This window comes from Schistocerca serialis, chromosome 5 (assembly GCF_023864345.2).
Source record: "Schistocerca serialis cubense isolate TAMUIC-IGC-003099 chromosome 5, iqSchSeri2.2, whole genome shotgun sequence".
Classification (NCBI taxonomy): domain Eukaryota; kingdom Metazoa; phylum Arthropoda; class Insecta; order Orthoptera; family Acrididae; genus Schistocerca; species Schistocerca serialis.
In genome coordinates this window covers 13,728,810-13,749,521 of record NC_064642.1, presented here as the reverse complement: position 1 = coordinate 13,749,521, position 20,712 = coordinate 13,728,810, and the positions used below count along the sequence as shown (strand labels likewise).

Here is a 20,712-nt window from a genome sequence, read left to right as displayed (position 1 = left end):
TTAAGTTTAGCGTAGCGCAATTTCGTACACCACAGTTGAGTGTTTATTTTTATACTTCTAAGTTTAAAACAATATTGCCAATCATATGAAGAATATAAGGCGAGGAAAATCAAAACTGTTCTGAATGATTTGGGAAGGGCGATAAGTGAGAAAAAATTGTATCATGTTCACGTCTGAGGGCGTCCGAACCGGAGCCCAGCTTCGCGTTCCAGGAGATGCGGTACTCGGGAAACTGTAGAAGAGCATGCAACGGTATGAGAAGCACGGCCTCCACAGACCGACATTGCCACAAAAAAGGAGACGATTTTAAAGCTGTAATAATCAGTCGTTGCATTGTGTTCGTTCTTCACGGACGTGTGTATATTTGCGCCAGGCCAAGGCGGGTAGCATAACAATGTTTAAAGCCTGTTAGGCGAATTGCTTATAATAGTATTCAAAGAATATGTAGACTCTACTTTTAATGCAGTGGGCCGTGATTTGATTTTACTTACTCAACTATAATTAAAGCTTTGTCCTTTCCTTTCAGGGACTTTAATGCTGCGTGCAATTTTTTAAGTTGCTACTTGAGGAACCTAGTACCGAAGCGGAACATATACCACTTTCACTTTGATTGAAAATTAAATACAAGTTGTGTATAGTAGACATTTCCATCAGATATTTGATTCTGAACGATGAGTGTGTTAAAAACTGCCAGAAAGTATTCGTTTTTGCTTGTGAAGTATGAGTTTTGTATCATAAGCGGACATTTCTTCTACTATTGTGTTTCAATTGCGGACGTAAACTCTGCAGCCAATCAGAAAACTTCAGAGTCATAATTTTTAATACAACAGCAAATGTGTTGGTACTACACGTATCTAAACTCCGGTCTACGTTAATTGCTTTAATTTTGGTCGTTATTAGCAACAATTACTTGGGGCATAGCATAAACAAAACTCCACCTGTTAAAGGTAGAAAATGACACAGCCAGCCCGAAACGTTTGTTTCAAAGCTTGGCACGAACCAAACTGTGTTTCGAAAGTAGACATGCTGATTATTAAAAGCCAATTTAATGTATAATGCTGAAAATTTTTAGTGGTGAAGGATTTACTTTTGTTAAGTATAGTCATACTGTCATCAATTAAGAATATCTAAATTCATGTTTAATTAAAAATGTATAATCTAGAGATCTCCTGCAAAATGTGGCTAATGACTTTTGTCCCTGTTTTATACTCCTTCAGTTGAGATAAATGTTTGCTCCTCGATTTATCATTTAGTATTCTTTGATTTTGTTAGCAGGCTGAAGTTTATGGGTGCAGTCAGTTGTGATTTCTAGGGACTCAGTTATAATTCTCACACTGGTGTAAGGAGTGTGTCAGAACTCTCCATTACATTGTTTAAATAGTACACTGAGTATCGGAAAAAACACAGCCAACTTAAGGCTATTGTTTGCATTGTGTAAGATTCTGCGGTTCTCTATGGAAACAAATAACCACTCAGACATCGCTAATAACAATCCGAGGGCGAAACATGGGAGCGCGATTCAAAGCATTGTTGTGAGACGAGGTCTGTCTGCGAGAGGGGAAATTCAGTAGTGTTGGTTGAGAGCTCGGAGACAGAAGACGTGTCACGCTGCCCTCACATCGGTGACAGCAGATCTCACCACACTCAAGGCCTGTTTTCTTTTATATGGCCAGAAGAGATTTAGATGGCTTAACTACGCTTGTAGTTGGAAATCAAGATAAAGTTCTCAAGCATAGCGTAAAGCGCAATTGCAGGGTTAGGCTCGTGATTGTTAGTCCGAGTTTGCAATAATCCCATGTTTTGCTTGTCAGTTAAAGAAGCCTCGTTTATCCCCCAAATAATGATAATTATTCTCCACATTTAATTAAAAATATGCTGTGTTTATTAAATCTTAATGTAACTTTGAAATTGAAGTAATTTATTAATCTTTCACTCAGCCGTTATTGATACTTATAAGATCATTGTCAGGCATTTCGCAATTATTAATACTTGTCATACTACTATTGGTCATGGTGATTTCTGAAGTTTTTAAATTGACTTAATTTATGAAATCCCTTCTAACAAGTTATTTAGTAGTTAACAAGACCCAAGCAAACTTCTTTGTATTAAACTCATTCTTAGTAAGAATAAGCTTTAGTCGCTGCTGCTGCATGCTGCTGCGAATTGCTGTAAACCACATGGAGAAAAGCAGTCATCTAAAGAAGTGAGTGCAAAACTTAGGACCAAAATAGAGACACTGACACCACAACATGTCTTGTAGTGTAATCCAGCAAATTCCGTTGCACAAACCAGTTTCTGTATCACTTGTAAATTCTTATTCAAATATGCAGTCAGATAGCTTACCGAAATGTTAGTTTTAAGTTTTTAATGTAACGATCTGTTGAGGGCTTACATGGCAGTGAAACTAAAAAAACTGGTTCAAATGGCTCTGAGCACTATGGCACTTAATTTCTGAGGTCATCAGTCTCCTAGAACTTAGAACTACTTAAACCTAACTAACCTAAGGACATCACACACATCCATGCCCGAGGCAGGATTCGAACCTGCGACCGTAGCGGTCTCGCGGTTCCAGACTGCAGCGCCTAGAACCGCTCGGCCACCCCGGCCGGCGGCAGTGAAACTGTGACTCATACAACACGCACACAGTGTTATGCAGGTTAGATTCCGATTTCTGATAGCTCAGGTTGCTTATCGAGTCCACTTTCACAGACAAACATACGCTTTTTTATCGTAGGTACGTAACACTGGTAATTTTACCAGGAAATTTTTATTTTAGGCCTCTTTTAGCTGTCGGTCACCTGAGACAGACTACAATAATTCAAATTTTTACTGAACTTGGGATATGAGGACACTAAATAACATGTAATTACATCCAGTGCTAATTTGAATTTTCACAAATGGAGCTGCCACAAATATTAAGACAAGGAGAATCGTAATTTAAGAAATGTAGGATTTTGTATCAAAAATTATTTATGAAACACAACGACAACATAGCTACAATATTCACAAAATCAGAAAGAAATGTACAACTTTGAACATCGCTGACGTCTGCAGCAACAGTAACACAAATTTGAAAAATATGTAAAAATCTACCAACCGGTTGCATAGGTTTTCTATATACCTTGACCAGGTTTCGTCACCTATAAGGGTGACTTCATCAGAAGGTAAGGTTATTACATGAAGAACATATCGTCAAAGACGTACAGTGATTTAAGAACTGAGTTGCTCAAGTCATACATTAAAATATAAGACATAATGCTCTTCAAGAAGTTAAACATCAGAACATAAATAACACCGGCGTGGTGTGAGGAGACATTGAAATATAACAGATAATGTCGTTCAAAAAGTCAAACATTAAAACATAAGTAACACCGGCGTGGTGTGAGGAGACAGTCAGTCTCCTGACACCACGCCAGTTGCCAGGGTCCCCGGGTTCGATTCCCGATGGGGTCAGGTATTTTCTCTGCCTCGTGATGACTGGGTGTTGTGTGCTGTCCTTAGGTTAGTTAGGTTTAAGTAGTTCTCAGTTCTAGGGGACTGATGACCATAGCTGTTAAGTCCCATAGTGCTCAGAGCCATTTTGAACCACGCCAGTGTTACTTACGTTTTAATGTTTGACTCTTTGAAGAACATTATGTCTTATATTTTAATGTATGACTTGAGCAACTCAGCTCTCAAATCACTGTACGTCTTTGACGATATGTTCTTCATGTAATTACATTACCTTATGATGAAGTCACCCTTAGAGCTGACGAAACCTGGTCAAGGTATATAGAAAACCTATGCAACCGGTTGGCAGATTTTTACATATTTTTCAAAAAAAGAAAGAAATATTTTCCACTTCTACTAAAATTTGCAATTATCCACAATGATATGTAAAGTTCATAGGAATTGACTCACTTGTCACTTTGCATTGTTCAGGCACGCAACTATAGCACCTCACTCAGCTGTATTTACTACAGTTCTCGTTGCTTTTTTCTCCGTTTATCCATTCCAGGTTCGTAAGATGCTTGCGTATTAGGCCCCTGACTCTGACGTTGCACACAAAGAGGAAGAACACGATTGGACCTTCCAGCTTCAGCACGACAAAGAGCCACTTGTAGTAGGGCTTGCCGCGCACCGTGAAGTACAGCACCACCGACAGCAGCTTCCAGGCGCCACTCAGGCAGAGCAGCTTCGACGTCAGGTAGAACCAGTTGAGTCTCATCTTGGAAATGTTGACGCAGCTCTTCCTGGTCTGCCTCTTGGTCCTCCAGATCCTGGCCAGCGTCAGTAGGAGCGGAACGCAGCTGGCGGCGAGCAGCAGGAAGACGATGCCGGTGTAGATGACGGGCGTGGCCTCCACCTGGAAGACCCAGAGCGCGCCGAAGACGAGCGCCGAGCCGCCCCAGGCGGCCGCCGAGAAGCACAGGAACCTGCGCCGCTCCGGGGACAGGCAGCCGGCGCGACGCTGCTGGCGCACCGAGCGGAACGGCCGGCACCTGCAGTACACGTCGACGCACAGCAGGTTGACCCAGCAGTAGCGCGCCAGAGTGAGGTAGTGGACGGCGGCGAGCACCAGGGGGTCGGGGTCGCCGCAGACCAGCGCGCTGGCCACCGTGGCGACGGCCTCGCCGGCCAGCACCGCCACCAGGTAGGAGGCGAGGCACTTGCCGTGCAGGTTGCGCAGCCGCGGCACGCACAGGTACACGGCCAGCGTGAGCAGCGTGCAGACGAAGAAGAGCGCCGACGCGGCGCCCCAGGCCGCGTCCGCCCAGGGGTCGGCGCTGAAGCAGCGGCAGTACTGCGAGCAGTGGGCGCTCCGGGGGTCGCCGTGGCACTCCAGCAGGCCGTACAGCGCGCTGCACAGCCGCACCGCCGTCGTCCGGTTGCTCGCGCCGCCGCCCCCGTGCACACTCGCCACGAAGTGCTCCAGGCACTCCACGTCACACGCCTCCTCGCCCTCGGCGAAACAGCACGTCAGCACCTGAACTTCTCGCCTCTGGAACTCGGCATCTAGCGACGCTCTGGCGTTTATTGCCAGAAAGCGTTTGACAGTCTCGTCGGCGTCGGCGTCGGTCTCGTTCGAGCCAAATTCGGAAGACGGTGTCGACTCCCACGAAGCGGACGTTGCCGTTTCAGCTGCAGCCGCGGTCCGGGACTCGCTTCGGTACGTCGGGCCTGTGACTGCGGAGTATTCTCCCAGCTGAACCGCGCGGTAGTCGAACTCCAGTTCGGGCGGCTCGTCTGCACGACCCAGCTGTGCTGTCGCCAAGACGGCCGCCGAGACGAGCAACGCAGCCGCTGCGCACGCGTCCATCGCCGCCGTACGACTCTCCAGTGACTGCTCGCGGATACCTCTTGCCCGCTATATGAAGCGGAAAACGCGACCGACCTCCTTCCTCCCGCCAGCCGATAAAGCCACGCAGTCGCCACCGGAAACAGCGCCGCGCTTCCCTCACTGTAACTGATATGACGCGTGTCTACCGGAACGACGTGTTTCTCGTTTCCTTACACGACAACTTTACAATTTCGAAGCAAGGCAACGCCGAATACTCTAAAAAACTCAAACGCTAACGACGTCTAACTTGAGACAACCGTTCATGACCACGAATTCGCACCTGCTCCTAAATTATGCAATTATTTACGAGGGACGCTCAGTAAGTAATGCAACGCCCTCCCGGTTGGCCGTGCGGTCTAACGCAAGGCTTTCTGGCCGGGAAGAAGCGCCTGGTCCCCGACACGAATCCGCCCGGCGGATTTGTGTCGAGGTCCGGTGAACCGGCCAGTCTGTGGATGGTTTTTAGGCGGTTTTCCACCTGCCTCGGCGAATGCGGGTTGGTTCCCCTTATTCCGCCTCAGTTACACTATGGTTCAAATGGCTCTGAGCACTATGGGACTTAACTTCTGAGTCATCAGTCCCCTAGAACTTAGAACTACTGAAACCTAACTAACCTAAGGACATCACACACACCCATGCCCGAGGCAGGATTCGAACCTGCGACCGTAGCAGTCGTGCGGTTCCAGACTGTAGCGCCTAGAACCGCTCGGCCACCCCGGCCGGCTCAGTTACATTATGTCGGCGATAGCTGCGCAAACAAGTTCTCCACGTGCGCGTACACCATCATTAATCTACCACGCAAACATAGGGGTTACACTCGTCTGGTGTGAGACGTTCCCTAGGTGGGTCCACCGGGAGCCGAACCGCACAATAACCGTGGGTTCGGTGTGGGGTGGTGCAGGGGTGAAGTGGACTGTGGTAGTCGTCGTGGGATTGTGGACCACTGCGGCTGCGGCGGGGACGGAGCCTCTCCGTCGTTTCTAGGTCCCCGGTTAATACAAGTAATGCAACACTTTTTCTTAATGAAATGGAGTTGCTTTTATTCGGGATTTCAATACTACATTTTATTCCCCACTCTCTTAGCTACAAAACTCTACTATTCAACACTACCTCCGTTAAAAGCGTCGGCCTCACGTCGCCTTACTGGGAGGACCTATATGTCCGCATGAAGCATCTCTGCTAATCGACGTCTCAGCAACATCTCGCTGCATCAGTAGCCGCCGTCTCATCCACGTAGTCCTTACCGTGGAGTTCACCCTTCGTTGACCAGACAGATGGAAGTCGGAGGGTGCGAGATTCGGGGTGTAGTGTGGATGAGGAAGAACAGATCAATAATGTTTTGTGACCTTCTCTCAGATGCGCAGAGTTGTCTAAGGCCTTAAGCCGTCGGCACACGGACCGTGCCATCCAACGCTGAGCGTTGAGCGTGCCGAGTTCCTGACGTCATAGCGTGGAATAGCACGTTCGGGAGTCTTTCCCAACGTGCAGAGCAATATCGGGCATGTCAGATATTCTGAGCGTGCGTCTGAGCGTTGACCAATGAGATGGCACAACGCCCCCTGCGTCACACGAACGCCGTCTCCTTTCAGCACAGAGTTGTGAGGGGCCATACTGGCATTCGTTTCAAGCCTATATACATATATATGCCGTCTCTGAGCACCAGCAACTTGAAAATCACTGGAAAACCCTTTGTTAGTTGTGTGATTCGTTCCAATAAAATAATTAGAAACATCATAGTCGTGGCAAAAGAATTATTGTAACTTGCGTATTATCACAGTAGGCTATTTGAAGGCAGCGACATACTGAAGATCAACCCAAAACGCATTGTTCTTGGTACAATTTGTTATAATTAAATTTCAATTAGTAACATAATTATCTACGATTAACATTTTTAGCAAAGGGTAACACAATATGAGTGAATAAGTGGAGCCTAATGTTGGTTTAGCGTAATGAGTATGAATTGCTATTTCTTTATTTAATGGGATGATGATAATTATTAAAAGGTGGCAATTCTATTTAAGCACCGTTTTTGCTCTTTCGATTGTTGCGAGTCAGCGATAGTACAATGCTGCTCGCTTTGGAGAATACACATTTTATAAGAATTATTTGGTCCAGGAAACACTTTTGCGACCACGGTTGCGATTTAGACAGTATTCGCGTAATTGTACTGATTAAAAGTTATCGTTTCAGAAAGACGCAGGTTCGATTAAAGCTGTGTGCACTTTTGCGCGTATAATGAAAATATTCATAACACGTCGCGTAACAAAAAGAAACATGCGAATAACAACCGTGATCAAACGAAGAAAATATATGATAACATAAATGTTTTTCGCTGTTATTCAGGACAGGCTCACATTAGACCTTGCAATTTTTAGTTATAGGCAATGACAAGACGTTACACTTGGGAGATATTTGTTTTGAATAAATTGTATTTACATTCTCTCTCTCTCTCTCTCTCTCTCTCTCCTTTTTGCAGCCTTTATACCTTCACATCGATTAAGGAACTTTTCCTTCTCTACCAACCAGTACGAGAACAAAATTCAGACTCAACCAAATGTCTTACATCGAATTATTACATGCTTAACCCTTAACAATCATATGTAGTTTCGTAGTACAGACAATGCTAATTTATTCCGTGCACTAGAAAGTCTTGATACACTGAGCACAAAAATGAAAATAATAAAATTATAATTGCATAATTAATATCATGAATACTTCTTTAAATCATGAAAATAAGGTTTGACATCGTCGTAATATTAATTTTCATCGTTGTAGCACTACATTGCCCCCTTTGGATGTACAGTCACACTTGTTTGACTGGACACCCAAGCAGACTTATTTTCCTTGTCTGTTCTGTTTAAAGTTCACTGTGTTCTTTCACTTGGAAGCATGTGCTTTGTTTACTTTTAAGTCCCAGGGATTTTGAGTTACGCTCCCCCATTCGGGCAAAGGCCAATGGGAAAAACCCCTGAAAAAAAACCACGACGGAGCGAGCACATCTTCCATACCCTCTTTTTTAATTTTCAACATTTGAATATTCACTTCGTATGACATTTAATAATGGTACAATTTCGTGATAGTGCTGCTGGTGAAGACGGCTGGCGACTTGGTGTACTGCAACACCGACGTCTCGCCCCATCAGGTAAGTCTGCGATGGACTGCGATGACGTGGCAGGGTGCGGCAACGGATAACGGATGATGTCGCTGCAGTATGCTGCCCTCACCGACACGTGTGCTCAGCATCCCAGCATACAGTCACATGAAATTCAAACAGCAGTATCAGTTCCTTAAATTAACATCTAAATTACATCATATTTCACGCACTCTTTCACTCAACAAGAAAAATGTGGTTTTTTTGTGAGGTGTTCGACTGTTTGTGAGTTTCTTTATCATGATGCAAGTCCATTCGTCCTTCCGACGTAACTGACTATCTGCAATTAAAGGTTCATGTAATTACGTTCCAACATTGATACAGTTCTGCAATGGGTTTAATGATATAGTCAGTAGCAGTTCCAAACACTGTTACGACTCACCACTGTTGATGACTGATCGATAAAAACACTTGCTCTTGAGTTTTAGTTTGCTTGGAATGTTACGTCCACGCATGTGGTCCCAATAACACTCTGAATACTTGGCATTACTAAACACTCGTAGCACAAAATTTGAGAACGCAATCATGGTAACACAACGCACTCATTGAGCGTCCACTTTTGTGTTAAATTCCACTCTTTCGCCAGTGAAATAAAGTTCGTACGCGCAGAGGATAATGTTCACAGGAAGTCTTTGTTCATAGGATATCTGTGACATGTTCACTCCACCACGTAGTCACTTGATCACTGTTATCAAATCTGACAAGGTAAAGTCCTTGTGCTACCCATAGGAATGTCTTTACATAGTCTAGTTACATAATGATAAATAACTGAGTGAGTGTACATATCAATTAAGTACATAATTGTAGTCATTTACAATATAAAAGCAAATCCTAAGTCATATATTTTCTCGAAAAGGTGCCACTGGACTTGCAAAGAATTGTGCAGTGATAAACACAAGTCTGTATATATTTGTCTGTGTAATCATCTGTTCAGTCATGGACAACATCTTTTTCGACCTGGTTTATAGCTCATGCAAGTCCGAACACTAACTTACGGTGCAAAATTTGTTAAACCTATACGTAACTCGCGTAAACTTTACATGTTGTAAGTGTATCCTGTACACAGTCTGAAAGAAAAAAAAAAAAAAAAAAACATAACCTCCTCACCCTAGTGAGTTCAAAATAGCTAATAATCAACAAAATGAAACGTTTATTTTCTAAAGTCACTATATCCTACTGTTGTGTGAAATATGCAGTTCTGTTCACTGTTCGTAGTTTCACACGCATGAGTTCCTGAAAGTTTACTAAATCTCAACAAGTTTGTATTATGTTTGATTAAGTGTCTTAGGGTGGAATCATCTTGAAGCAATTCTTCTTCTCCTTGCTGCAGCTCGGCGTCCTCTTCTCCGTCGAACTGGAGCTGAAATTTTCTTACAACTAATTGGTATTCTGAAAGTCTCAATAATTCCCCATTCCAGCATTCGTCTAATTTCTTTTGTTACTGCTTCCCTTTTCGCGCTGGGTATTGAGTACGTTTGATGACAGTAAATTTCATGGGGAAACACTTGCATGTCGTACACGTAACCTTTAATTAGTCCAGGTTTTTTCAAAAATACTTTACGACAATTAGTAAGTGTGTCTAATAATTGCTTTTGTTGCAGACTGTCAAGACCAGAGGACTGTTGTACTTTTTCTACTATTTCAGAGAGGTGGATATTCTCGTCGTCCTTCACATCTTCCATGACCGGGAATGTACTGCAATTGAAACTATCTTGAAGCCACCATAAATGTGCGCGAATCGGTTCTATCTTTAAAATTTGACAATATTTGCTATGCAATTCTTTGGTTTTTACCAAGTCTAACCTGACTCTCGTGTCACCGAAACACACGCTGCATTCACCCTTTGCGAGATCAATTATAGTTTCCGTCCCTCGCAAAATATCTAATCCGAGGAGACAGTTCACGGCTAAATTCTTTACAATAAGGAAGGTGCACTCTTTGGCTCCCATTCCAAAATTAATACAAATCCGTGTCTGTTCCCGAACTAGTTGGGCTTTCTGACTAATGGCTCCTGTAACACGACAATTAGTGACTGGAAAAACCGGAATCTTTCTAATCTTCTTTAAGTGAAGAAAGAACGATTCATTCAGCACAAAAACAGATGCTCCAGTACCTAAAATCACCGTAGTTTGAATACCATAAATATCACAAACTATAGCTGCTTGTACAACTTCCAGTTCAAACAAATTACACTTCTTCCGAAAATCTTGACATAATTCCTCCCGTATATCGATTCCGTCATTATATCTTAACATCTGCATAGTTGAACTAAGTTGCTGAGCAACATCAACAGAATTATTCCTACACTCTGCATCTTTCGCGTCGTTCGACCCGATCGCTGCTGATTCTATGCGACACACATTCTCATTGTTACTACAGCTGGTTGTCTGCACGCTTGGTTGCTCGTTATTACTAACATCATTCATGCAAGTGCCCCCTAGACACCCTGCGACTGACACACGGAAGCAGAATGTCGTCGCTTCTAGTTTGACTGACTGGTACTGGTTGATGGTTGCGGTTCACTTACCTCAATGATCTTGATATTTTGATTCGGTGGTTTCCATGGCTGCGCGTTCATATGCTGCTGCATATTATTTGACATATTTGTATTGTACGGGGGTTGTACATGAGTGTTGTTGTGATATTGCGGTGGCCTAGGCTGCTGCCATTGCTGTTGTGCATAATTCTGTGTTGACCAGTTACGTGGTGGTTGCATATGTTGCTGATTATTTGAAAAATTACCGTTATTGTAATTGGCGTTAGCTCTAGAATCTCGTTTCCGTTTCTTCGAAAAGTTTCCGTTATTGTTTTGTCCACTATTGTTCTGTGGATGATAATTGTGATTCGGTGCATTACCGTACTGTCCATTTGTGTTCATATTGTGGTTCTGCCATCCTGAATAATTCGGACTATTCCAATGATTTTGATTCCCATAGTAGGTGTTTCTATTACTATTGTTCTTGTGGTTTCGCCCGTTGCCATTACCATTACCATTGTTCGACGAATTATTCCCATAATGGTGCTTGTCCTTTTCGATAACCAAATCTAAAGAGTCCAGTACAGATAGAAAATGTTCCACGTTGTCTTCAGGAATGTGAAACAATTTCTCCTTTAGATCATGCGGTAACTTCTCCTTTAATATCTTTAAAACGTCACACTCAGGAATTGGTGTGGATAAATATTTCACTTTGTCCAGATACTTTTCGAAATATTTCCGCAAAGTACCGCCTTTTCTATTAAATGGCTCAGGACTATAAACTTCTTTTCTTAATCGTTCTTGTACCCCACGCGACCAATACTTGTTTAGAAAAGCTTGTTCAAATTCATTGAAGGAGCTGCATTGTTCAGCTTTCTGTGTCGCGAACAACGCTGGCTCACCTTGAATATGGGTAATGGTAAAGACAATTTTCTCCCTTTCGTTCCAACTTTTTGGCATTATTCCGCGGATCCCTTTGATAAACACAGTTGGATGGGGTCCGTTCTTATCATTGGTAAACTTCTGAAACTGAATTCTTCACTAAAGCATCCTGAGTCACTAATGATTGTGTATGGTCTTGATAAACGGATGTTACTCCACGTGTTGGATTGAAATTATTGCCCGTCTGCCCCCCACTTTCAGTTAAAGGCGTTTCATAATGATCAAGGTGTGTTTCTGTGATACTAACACACTCCGGTGAACTGTTATGAGATGTCTGCATACGTGTTTCATTAAGCACTTTCTGCACGTTTTGTAATTCAGTCTGGAGTTAATGAATCTTTGTGTTGTTTTCATGTATCAGTTGTGTTCCTGCTCGTTGTAACATCACAGGTAGTTCCTTCTGTATAACAGTACTAATTTGTTTGTCTTTGTCATTTAGCCATGTGTTGAATGTGGTCACAACGCGTTCTTCTTGTTCTTTGCATATTTGTTCTATTACGTTTTGATTATCAACCGTAAGGTTTTCTATATGTACTTATGTTGCGTATTTCTGCTTCCAAAGAAGTGTGTGTTTGTTGTAATTTGTCCACATCCTGGGTTACTTGCTTTACATTCTGTGGTAAGTCATGGTATGTTTGTTGCATACTTGAAATGTTGTTCTGTATAGCAGACAACTGGGCATCTATTTGCTGTCGCAGCTGGCGATCGTGTTCTTTTAACCGGTTTTCAAGCATTTGATCTATCTCTTTTGAGAACTGTGAAAAGCTTAACTGCGTACGCTCGTCTAATTGACTGATGCGTTCATCCAAGGTCCTAATCCGTTCATCTACTCTGCTAATACGTTTATCTAAATTATTATTAATCTCAATTGCAATCTGTTCAGCAGTTTCTTGTTCACGCTGTATCTGTGATTGTTCCTGTATTTTAAACATTTGTTCCATTTTAAACATTAAGAGAGAAAATGGATCCATTACTGTTTGCGTGGGCTCTACCGGTGGTAAATCGACTGAAACTGGTGTTTCTCGTGGTTCTGCTTCAGTATGCACTTGAACTACCGTCTGTATTCTGCCAGAGTGTTCTACAGCAGATAGATCACTGACTTTAATATTAGTGTCCTGTTCTATATCCTCTGTCTGATCTGAAAAAATATTATCAATTTCTACATCACTTATTCCTTCCTCCTCTACAGTTACTTCCTGCTGTGTAGCTTTTCTTACACGTCGCACTGTTTCACCATGTTTGCAAATGTTTGGGTGCAAGTCTAATCGGGAATACGTCACACGCAACACATCAATTAGTCCGTCGCACAAAACATAAAATAATTACTACACTGCACCAGATTGGAATCAGTACTACAAATGTTCACTTTCGTTTGATTAAACTTTAGTTCCAATCTCGTTTAGTTAACCTCTACTGAAAACAATGCGACAATCTTCCAAAGAAGAAGGACCACTAGACATCACCCATAAGTGAATACTACAATCCGAATTTATCTTACAACGTCTACGACAACACAAAGACAAACTCCCGTGCGGTAGAAGGTACGAACCCTCACTAACAATAATAATCTCAGAAACAGGTATAGTACGGTAAGCCAAGATTTCACGAGTTTCAAAGGATTCCAAACCGGCTCTCCCTGCATTGTTACAAGCAACGAAAGCAACTGTTATCCATCCGTTACGCAAACTGGAAGAAGAAGAAACTTTCATTAAAGAAAAATTTAACCTCGCACCACAAAATAAAGTAGGTCTATGAATGTTTCGTTGCTTGTAACAATGCAGGGAGAGCCGGTTTGGAATCCTTTGAAACTCGTGAAGTCTTGGCTTACCGTACTATACCTGTTTCTGAGATTATTATTGTTAGTGAGGGTTCGTACCTTCTTCCACACGGGAGTTTGTCTTTGTCTTGTCGTAGATGTTGTAAGATAAATTCGGATTGTAGTATTCACTTATGGGTGAAGGCTAGTGGTCCTTCTTCTTTGGAAGATTGTCGCATTGTTGGTGATTGTACCATCTATAATCATTGAAAACAGTTCTCAACAAACGGCCGTTTTAAGGGCCACAAATACTACACATTGATCTTGCCAAAAGCCGAGAAGCGATTCTTCTTAGTGTTGTAGCTCTCTGGGGCACTCTGGGATGCACTCTGTGGCACTCTGGGATTCTCAATAGATGTCGAGCACAGTCTCTGATTGGTTGTTGTGTTTTTGGCGCGCGTTTCAAATTGAGTTGTATGGAGTGTAGCCATATATGGAAGTGAAACATGGACGATAAATGGTGTAGACAAGAAGAGAATAGAAGCTTTCGAAATGTGGTGCTACAGAAGAATGCTGAAGATTAGATGGGTAGATCACATAACTAATGAGGAAGTATTGAATAGAATTGGGGAGGAGTTTGTGGCACAACTTGACTAGAAGAAGGGATCGGTTGGTAGGACATGTTCTGAGACATCGAGGGATCTCCAATTCAGTATTGGAGGGCAGCGTGGAGGGTAAAAATCGTAGAAAACACCTGATGCTGTATTTTACTGATCCTTCTCGCAGTTATTTAAATACAATTGACATAGCTTCCTAAGAGGACACCCTCACAAAATTTAATTTTTTTAAGATACAGCGCCAGGTTGAAAAAGATGTTGTGCCTACCTTACGCAGGGCTTCGTTTTGCTGCCGGTCAATAGGTTGCCACTGAATTACCCCCTCTGTTTATTGATTGAATAGCCACTGAATTGCTATTTATTTATTTAATGGGTTAATAATAATTATTAAAAGGTGGCAATTCTATTTAAGCACCGTTTTTGCTCTTTCGATTGTTGCGAGCCAGCGATAGTACAATGCTGCTCGCTTTGAAGAATACACATTTTATAAGGATTATTTGATACAGGAAACACTTTTACGATCACGTTTGCGATATAGACAGTATTCGCGTAATTGTACTGATTAAAAGTTATCGTTTCCGAAAGACACAGGCTCGATTAAAACTGTGTGCACTTTTGCGCGCATAATGGAAATATTCATAACACGTCGCGTAACAAAAAGAAACACGCAAATCACAACTGTGATCAAACGAAGAAAATATGTTGTTGTTGTGGTCTTCAGTCCTGAGACTGGTTTGATGCAGCTCTCCATGCTACTCTATCCAGTGCAAGCTTCTTCATCTCCCAGTACCTACTGCAGCCTACATCATTCTGAATGCTTAGTGTATTCATCTCTTGGTCTTGACTAGTTGTTTTCGTCGTCGCCGGCGAATGCTGGTTTACAGATCACTTGTCAATGTGAACGGCACTCTTGGTGCTTCGACATCTTCTGGTAAGGGTAAAAAGAACGAAGTAAGGGGAGTAGGTAAAACTACTCAATTTGTTCTTATTCATGGACTTACTTTATTTTGTGGTGCGAAGTTAAATTTTTCTTTAATGAAAGTTTCTTCTACTTCCAGTTTGGGTAACGGATGGATAACAGTTGCTTTCGTTGCTTGTAACAATGCAGGGAGAGCCGGTTTGGAACCCTCTGAAACTCGTGAAATCTTGGCTTACCGTACTATACCTGTTCCTGAGATTTTTATTGTTAGTGAGGGTTCGTACCTTCTTCCGCACGGGAATTTGTCTTTGTGTTGTCGTAGACGTTGTAAGATAAATTCGGATTGTAGTATTCACTTATGGGTGAAGGCTAGTGGTCCTTCTTCTTTGGAAGATTGTCGCATTGTTGGTGATTGTACCATCTATAATCATTGAAAGCAGTTCTCAACAAACGGCCGTTTTAAGGGCCACAAATACTACACTTTGATCTTGCCAAAAGCCGAGAAGCGATTCTTCTTAGTGTTGTAGCTCTCTGGGGCACTCTGGGATCCACTCTGTGGCACTCTGGGATGCTCAATAGATGTCGAGCACAGTCTCTGATTGGTTGTTGTGTTTTTGGCGCGCGTTTCAAATTGAGCAAGCAGTGAAGGAAACAAAAGAAAAATTCGGAGTAGGTATTAAACTCCATGGAAAAGAAATAAAAATGTTGAGGTTCACCGACGACTTCCTGACACTTAAATCTACACTCGATGTTAACAAATGTTCCTTCTTCAGAAACGCTTTCCTTGCCATTGCCAGTCTACTTTTTATATCCTCTCTACTTCGACCATCATCAGTTATTTTGCTTCCGAAATAACAAAACTCCTTTACTACTTTAGGTGTCTCATTTCCTAATCTAATTCCCTCAGCATCAACCGACTTAATTCGACTACATTCCATTATCCTAGTTTTGCTTTTGTTGATCTTCATCTTATATCATCCTTTCAAGATACTGTCCATTCCGTTCAACTGCTCTTCCAAGTCCTTTGCTGTCTCTGACAGAATTACAATGTCATCGGTGAACTTCAATATTTTTATTTCTTTTCCCTGGATTTTAATACCTACTCCGAATTTTTCTTTTGTTTCTTTCACTGCTTGCTCAATATACAGATTGAATAACATCGGTGAGAGACTACAACCCTGCCTCACTCCCTTCCCTTTCATACCCCTCGACTCTTATAACTGCCATCTGCTTTCTCTACAAATTGTAAATAGCCTTTCGATCCCTGTATTTTATCCCTGCCACCTTCAGAATTTGAAAGAGAGCATTCCAATCAACATTGTCAAAAGCTTTCTCTAAGTCTACAAATGCTAGAAATGTAGGTTTGCCTTTCCTTAATCTTTCTTCTAAGATAAGTCGTAGGGTCAGTATTGCCTCACGTGTTCCAACATTTCTACGGAACCCAAACTGATCTTCCCCGAGGTCGGCTTCTACCAGTTTTTCCATTCGTCTGTAAAGAAGTCGCGTTAGTATTTTGCAGCTGTGACTTATTAAACTGATAGTTCGGTAATTTTCACATCTGTCAACACCTGCTTTCTTTGGGATTGGAATAATTATATTCTTCTTGAAGTCTGAGGGTATTTCGCCTGTCTCATACATCTTGCTCACCAGATGGTAGAGTTTTGTCAGGACTGGCTCTCCCAAGGCTGTCAATAGTTCTAATGGAATGTTGTCTACTCCGGGGGCCTTGTTTCGATTCAGGTCTTTCAGTGCTCTGTTAAACTCTTCACGCAGTATCATATCTCCCATTTCATCTTCATCTACATCCTCTTCCATTTCCATAATATTGTCCTCAGGTACATCGCCCTTGTATAGACCCTCTATATACTCCTTCCACCTTTCTGCTCTCCCTTCTTTGCTTAGACCTGGGTTTGCATCTGAGCTCTTGATATTCATGCAAGTGGTTCTCCTTTCTCCAAAGCTCTCTTTAATTTTCCTATACGCAGTATCTGTCTTACCCCTAGTGATATAAGCCTTTACATCCTTACATTTGTCCTCTAGCCATGCCTGCTTAGCCATTTTGCACTTCCTGTCGATCTCATTTTTGAGCCGTTTGTGTTCCTTTTTGCCTGCTTCATTTACTGCATTTTTATACTTTCTCCTTTCATCAGTCAAATTCAATATTTCTTCTGTTACCCAAGGGTTTCTAGTAGCCCTCGTCTTTTTATCTATTTGGTCCTTTACTGCCTTCACTTCCCTCAAAGTTACCCATTCTTCTTCTACCGTATTTCTTTCCCCCATTCCTGTCAGTTGTTCCGTTATGCTCTCCCTGAAACTGTGTACAACTTTTGGTTCTTTGAGTTTATTCAGGTCCCATCTCCTTTAATTCCCACCTTTTTGCAGTTTCTTTAGTTTTAATCTACAGTTCATAACCAATAGATTGTGGTCAGAGTCCACATCTGCCTCTGGAAATGTCTTACAATTTAAAACCTGGTTCCTAAATCTCTGTCTTACCATTATATAATCTATCTGATACCTTTTAGTATCTCCATGGTTCTTCCATGTATACAACTTTCTTTCATGATTCTTGAACCAACTGTTAGCTACGATTAAGTTATGCTCTGTGCAAAATTCTACAAGGCGGCTTCCTCTTTCATTTCTTCCCCCCAATCCATATTCACCTGCTATGTTTCCTTCTCTCCCTTTTCCTACTCTCGAATTCCAGTCACCCATGACTATTAAATTTTCGTCTCCCTTCACTATTTGAATAATTTCTTTTATCTCCTCACACATGTCGTCAATTTCTTCATCTGCAGAGCTAGTTGGCATATAAACTTGTACTACTGTAGTAGGCGTGGGCTTCGTGTCTATCTTGACCACAATAATGCGTTCACTATGCTGTTTGTAGTAGCTAACGCGCACTCCTATTTTCCTATTCATTATTAAACCTACCCCTGCATTACCCCTATTTGATTTTGTATTTATAACCCTGTAATCACCTGACCAAAAGTCTTGTTCCTCCTGCCACCGAACTTCACTAATTCCCACTATATATAACTTTAACCTATCCATTTCCGTTTTTAAATTTTCTAACCTACCTGCCCGATTAAGGGTTCTGACATTCCACGCTCCGATCCGTAGAACACCAGTTTTCTTTCTCCTGATAACGACGTCCTCTTGAGTAGTCCCCGCCCGGAGATCCGAATGGGGGACTATTTTACCTCCGGAATATTTTACCCAAGAGGACGCCATTATCATTTAATCATACAGTAAAGCTGCATTTCCTCGGGAAAAATTACGGCTGTAGTTTCCCCTTGCTTTCAGCCGTTCGCAGTACCAGCACAGCAAGGCCGTTTTGGTTAATGTTGCAAGGCCAGATCAGTCAATCATCCAGACTGTTGCCCCTGCAACTACTGAAAAGGCTGCTGCCCCTCTTCAGGAACCACATGTTTGTCTGGCCTCTCAACAGATACCCCTCCGTTGTGGTTGCACCTACGGTACAGCCATCTGTATCGCTGAGGCACGCAAGCCTCCCCACCAACGGCAAGGTCCATGGTTCATGGGGGGGAACATAAATGTTCTTCGCTGTTATTCAGGACAGGATCAGATTAGACCTTGCAATTTTTAGTTATAGGAAATGACAAGACGTTACACTTCGGAGATATTTGTTTTTCAATAAATTGTATTTACCTTCTCTCTCTCTCCTTATTACAGCCTTTATACCTTCACATCGATTAAGGAACTTTTCCTTGTCTACCGACCGGTACGAGAACAAAATTCAGACTCAACCAAATGTCTTACATCGAATTATTACATGCTTAACCCTTAACAATGATATATAGTTTCGTAGTACAGACAATGCTAATTTATTCCGTGCACTAGAAAGTCTTTGATACACTGAGCACAAAAATAAAAATAATAAAATTATAATTACATTTTTAATATCATGAATACTTCTTTAAATCATGAAAATAAGGTTTGACATCGTCGTAATATTAATTTTCATCGTTGTAGCACTACAAGTAGCGTCTTTGATGGAGCGGTGGTTCGCGTCTTCACACTTCCAATTTTTTCCCCTAACATTCGCGTATTTATTGGTTCTGATACTTCATTATTAGTTTAATATAAGTATGTGCTATAATATTTTATGTAATGAAAATGTAGGTTCACCTTTTTTTGACTTTGTTCGATTGGCTTAATCTAGAGGACAACTTGCGCTACTTGTATAAAGATATTTTGCTCCTTTTTCTTTTACGCTTCCTAATTCACATGTTACAATGATTCTGCTACTGGGTAGGAACAGTGATCAAGCAAGACTGACCTTGTGGATAAAATGTGGGAATGATGAAATAATGTTTATCTTATGCGGAGAAGTATTCCAGATTTGTACCGTACTATTTGTAATGGAACTTTTAGAAGCCTGTGTCCTTACTGAATGGACATGGTACTTCCCTTTTCGTGGACGATGGAGGAAATGTGCGTTTTAACAGAGTTTAAGTGGGAATTCTACGCGCGCCCGTTGAGTAAACAGTGTGATTTACGAACTAGAAGCATCCCTCAATTGCCGCTGGAGTGCGGTGCGATCGCGTATACCACTTTGGGGCCCACGTACTGTATGCACAAGTCGCATCGTTCCTGAGCGTTCAGCAGGACGTTCAACTTGGCACTCTCAACGTTAACGATCGACAACACCAAACGGAATGACCCCTTCAGAGTCCGAGACCGTCGCCATGACTTTATCAAACCATTTTGAAGGCAGGGACTGAAGTGGGAATATTCCACGCTGTCCCATAACAAGTATAGCATTTTTCATCGAAATTAGCCGAGAAAAAATCCGTTATATTACTTATTGAACACCCTTCGTATTACTGAGCATAACATGTACTGTAATGAAAGTTTCGTTCTATCAAAAATACGGTTGGGTAATTTGGGTACAGGACATACAAAGAAAATGACATCGAAAATGGTAGGGAAAGAAACCTAAGTGAATGTGTCGGAGAGAAACTGCGAGCAGACGACTTCTGTTTATTTTTGTTTGTTCCTTCGTTTTCCACATAATTAAAACCAAACATCTTTCGCTATTGGTCCATTGCGTATTTCATAACCTTACAAAGTATAAATTTCATTTTAAAAATAATAAAAATTTGTTGATATCTTAATTTCTGCGCTTTTATGTAACAAAAGCAATTATTTTTTTCTGCATCTAGAGTTCACATGCACAAACACAAAAAAAATAATGTAATTATTGCTGTTTTGTACTAAGTAGAACGTTAAATGTTTTTTACTTCAGTGTTTGATCACAATATGAATTCTTTAGACGATGACCGGTTTCAGTCCGTAATGACCATCCTCAGATCTTTTTGACACCATGTCCTAAAGTGATAAGGCCATAATGGCCTTGCGACATAATATGTGAAAAAGATCTGAGGATGCTCATTACGGACTGAAACTGGTCATCGTTTAAAGAATTCTTATTGTCATCAAAGACAGAAATAAAAAACATTCGACAGTATTGAATCACTGTTCGTATACGAGACCATGTCGCAGTTAGT

The 20,712-nt window shown here is 41.9% G+C and overlaps 1 protein-coding gene across 1 annotated transcript; it reads right to left on the bottom strand.

Moving 5' to 3' along the window:
* Positions 1-2,958: 2,958 nt before the first annotated feature.
* Positions 2,959-5,332, bottom strand: LOC126480917 (G-protein coupled receptor Mth2-like). The gene has a single exon (XM_050104324.1). It carries the CDS (start codon positions 5,297-5,299, stop codon positions 3,944-3,946), a length of 1,356 nt encoding a protein of 451 aa, XP_049960281.1. The 5' UTR covers positions 5,300-5,332; the 3' UTR covers positions 2,959-3,943.
* Between the last annotated feature and the right edge of the window lie 15,380 nt (positions 5,333-20,712).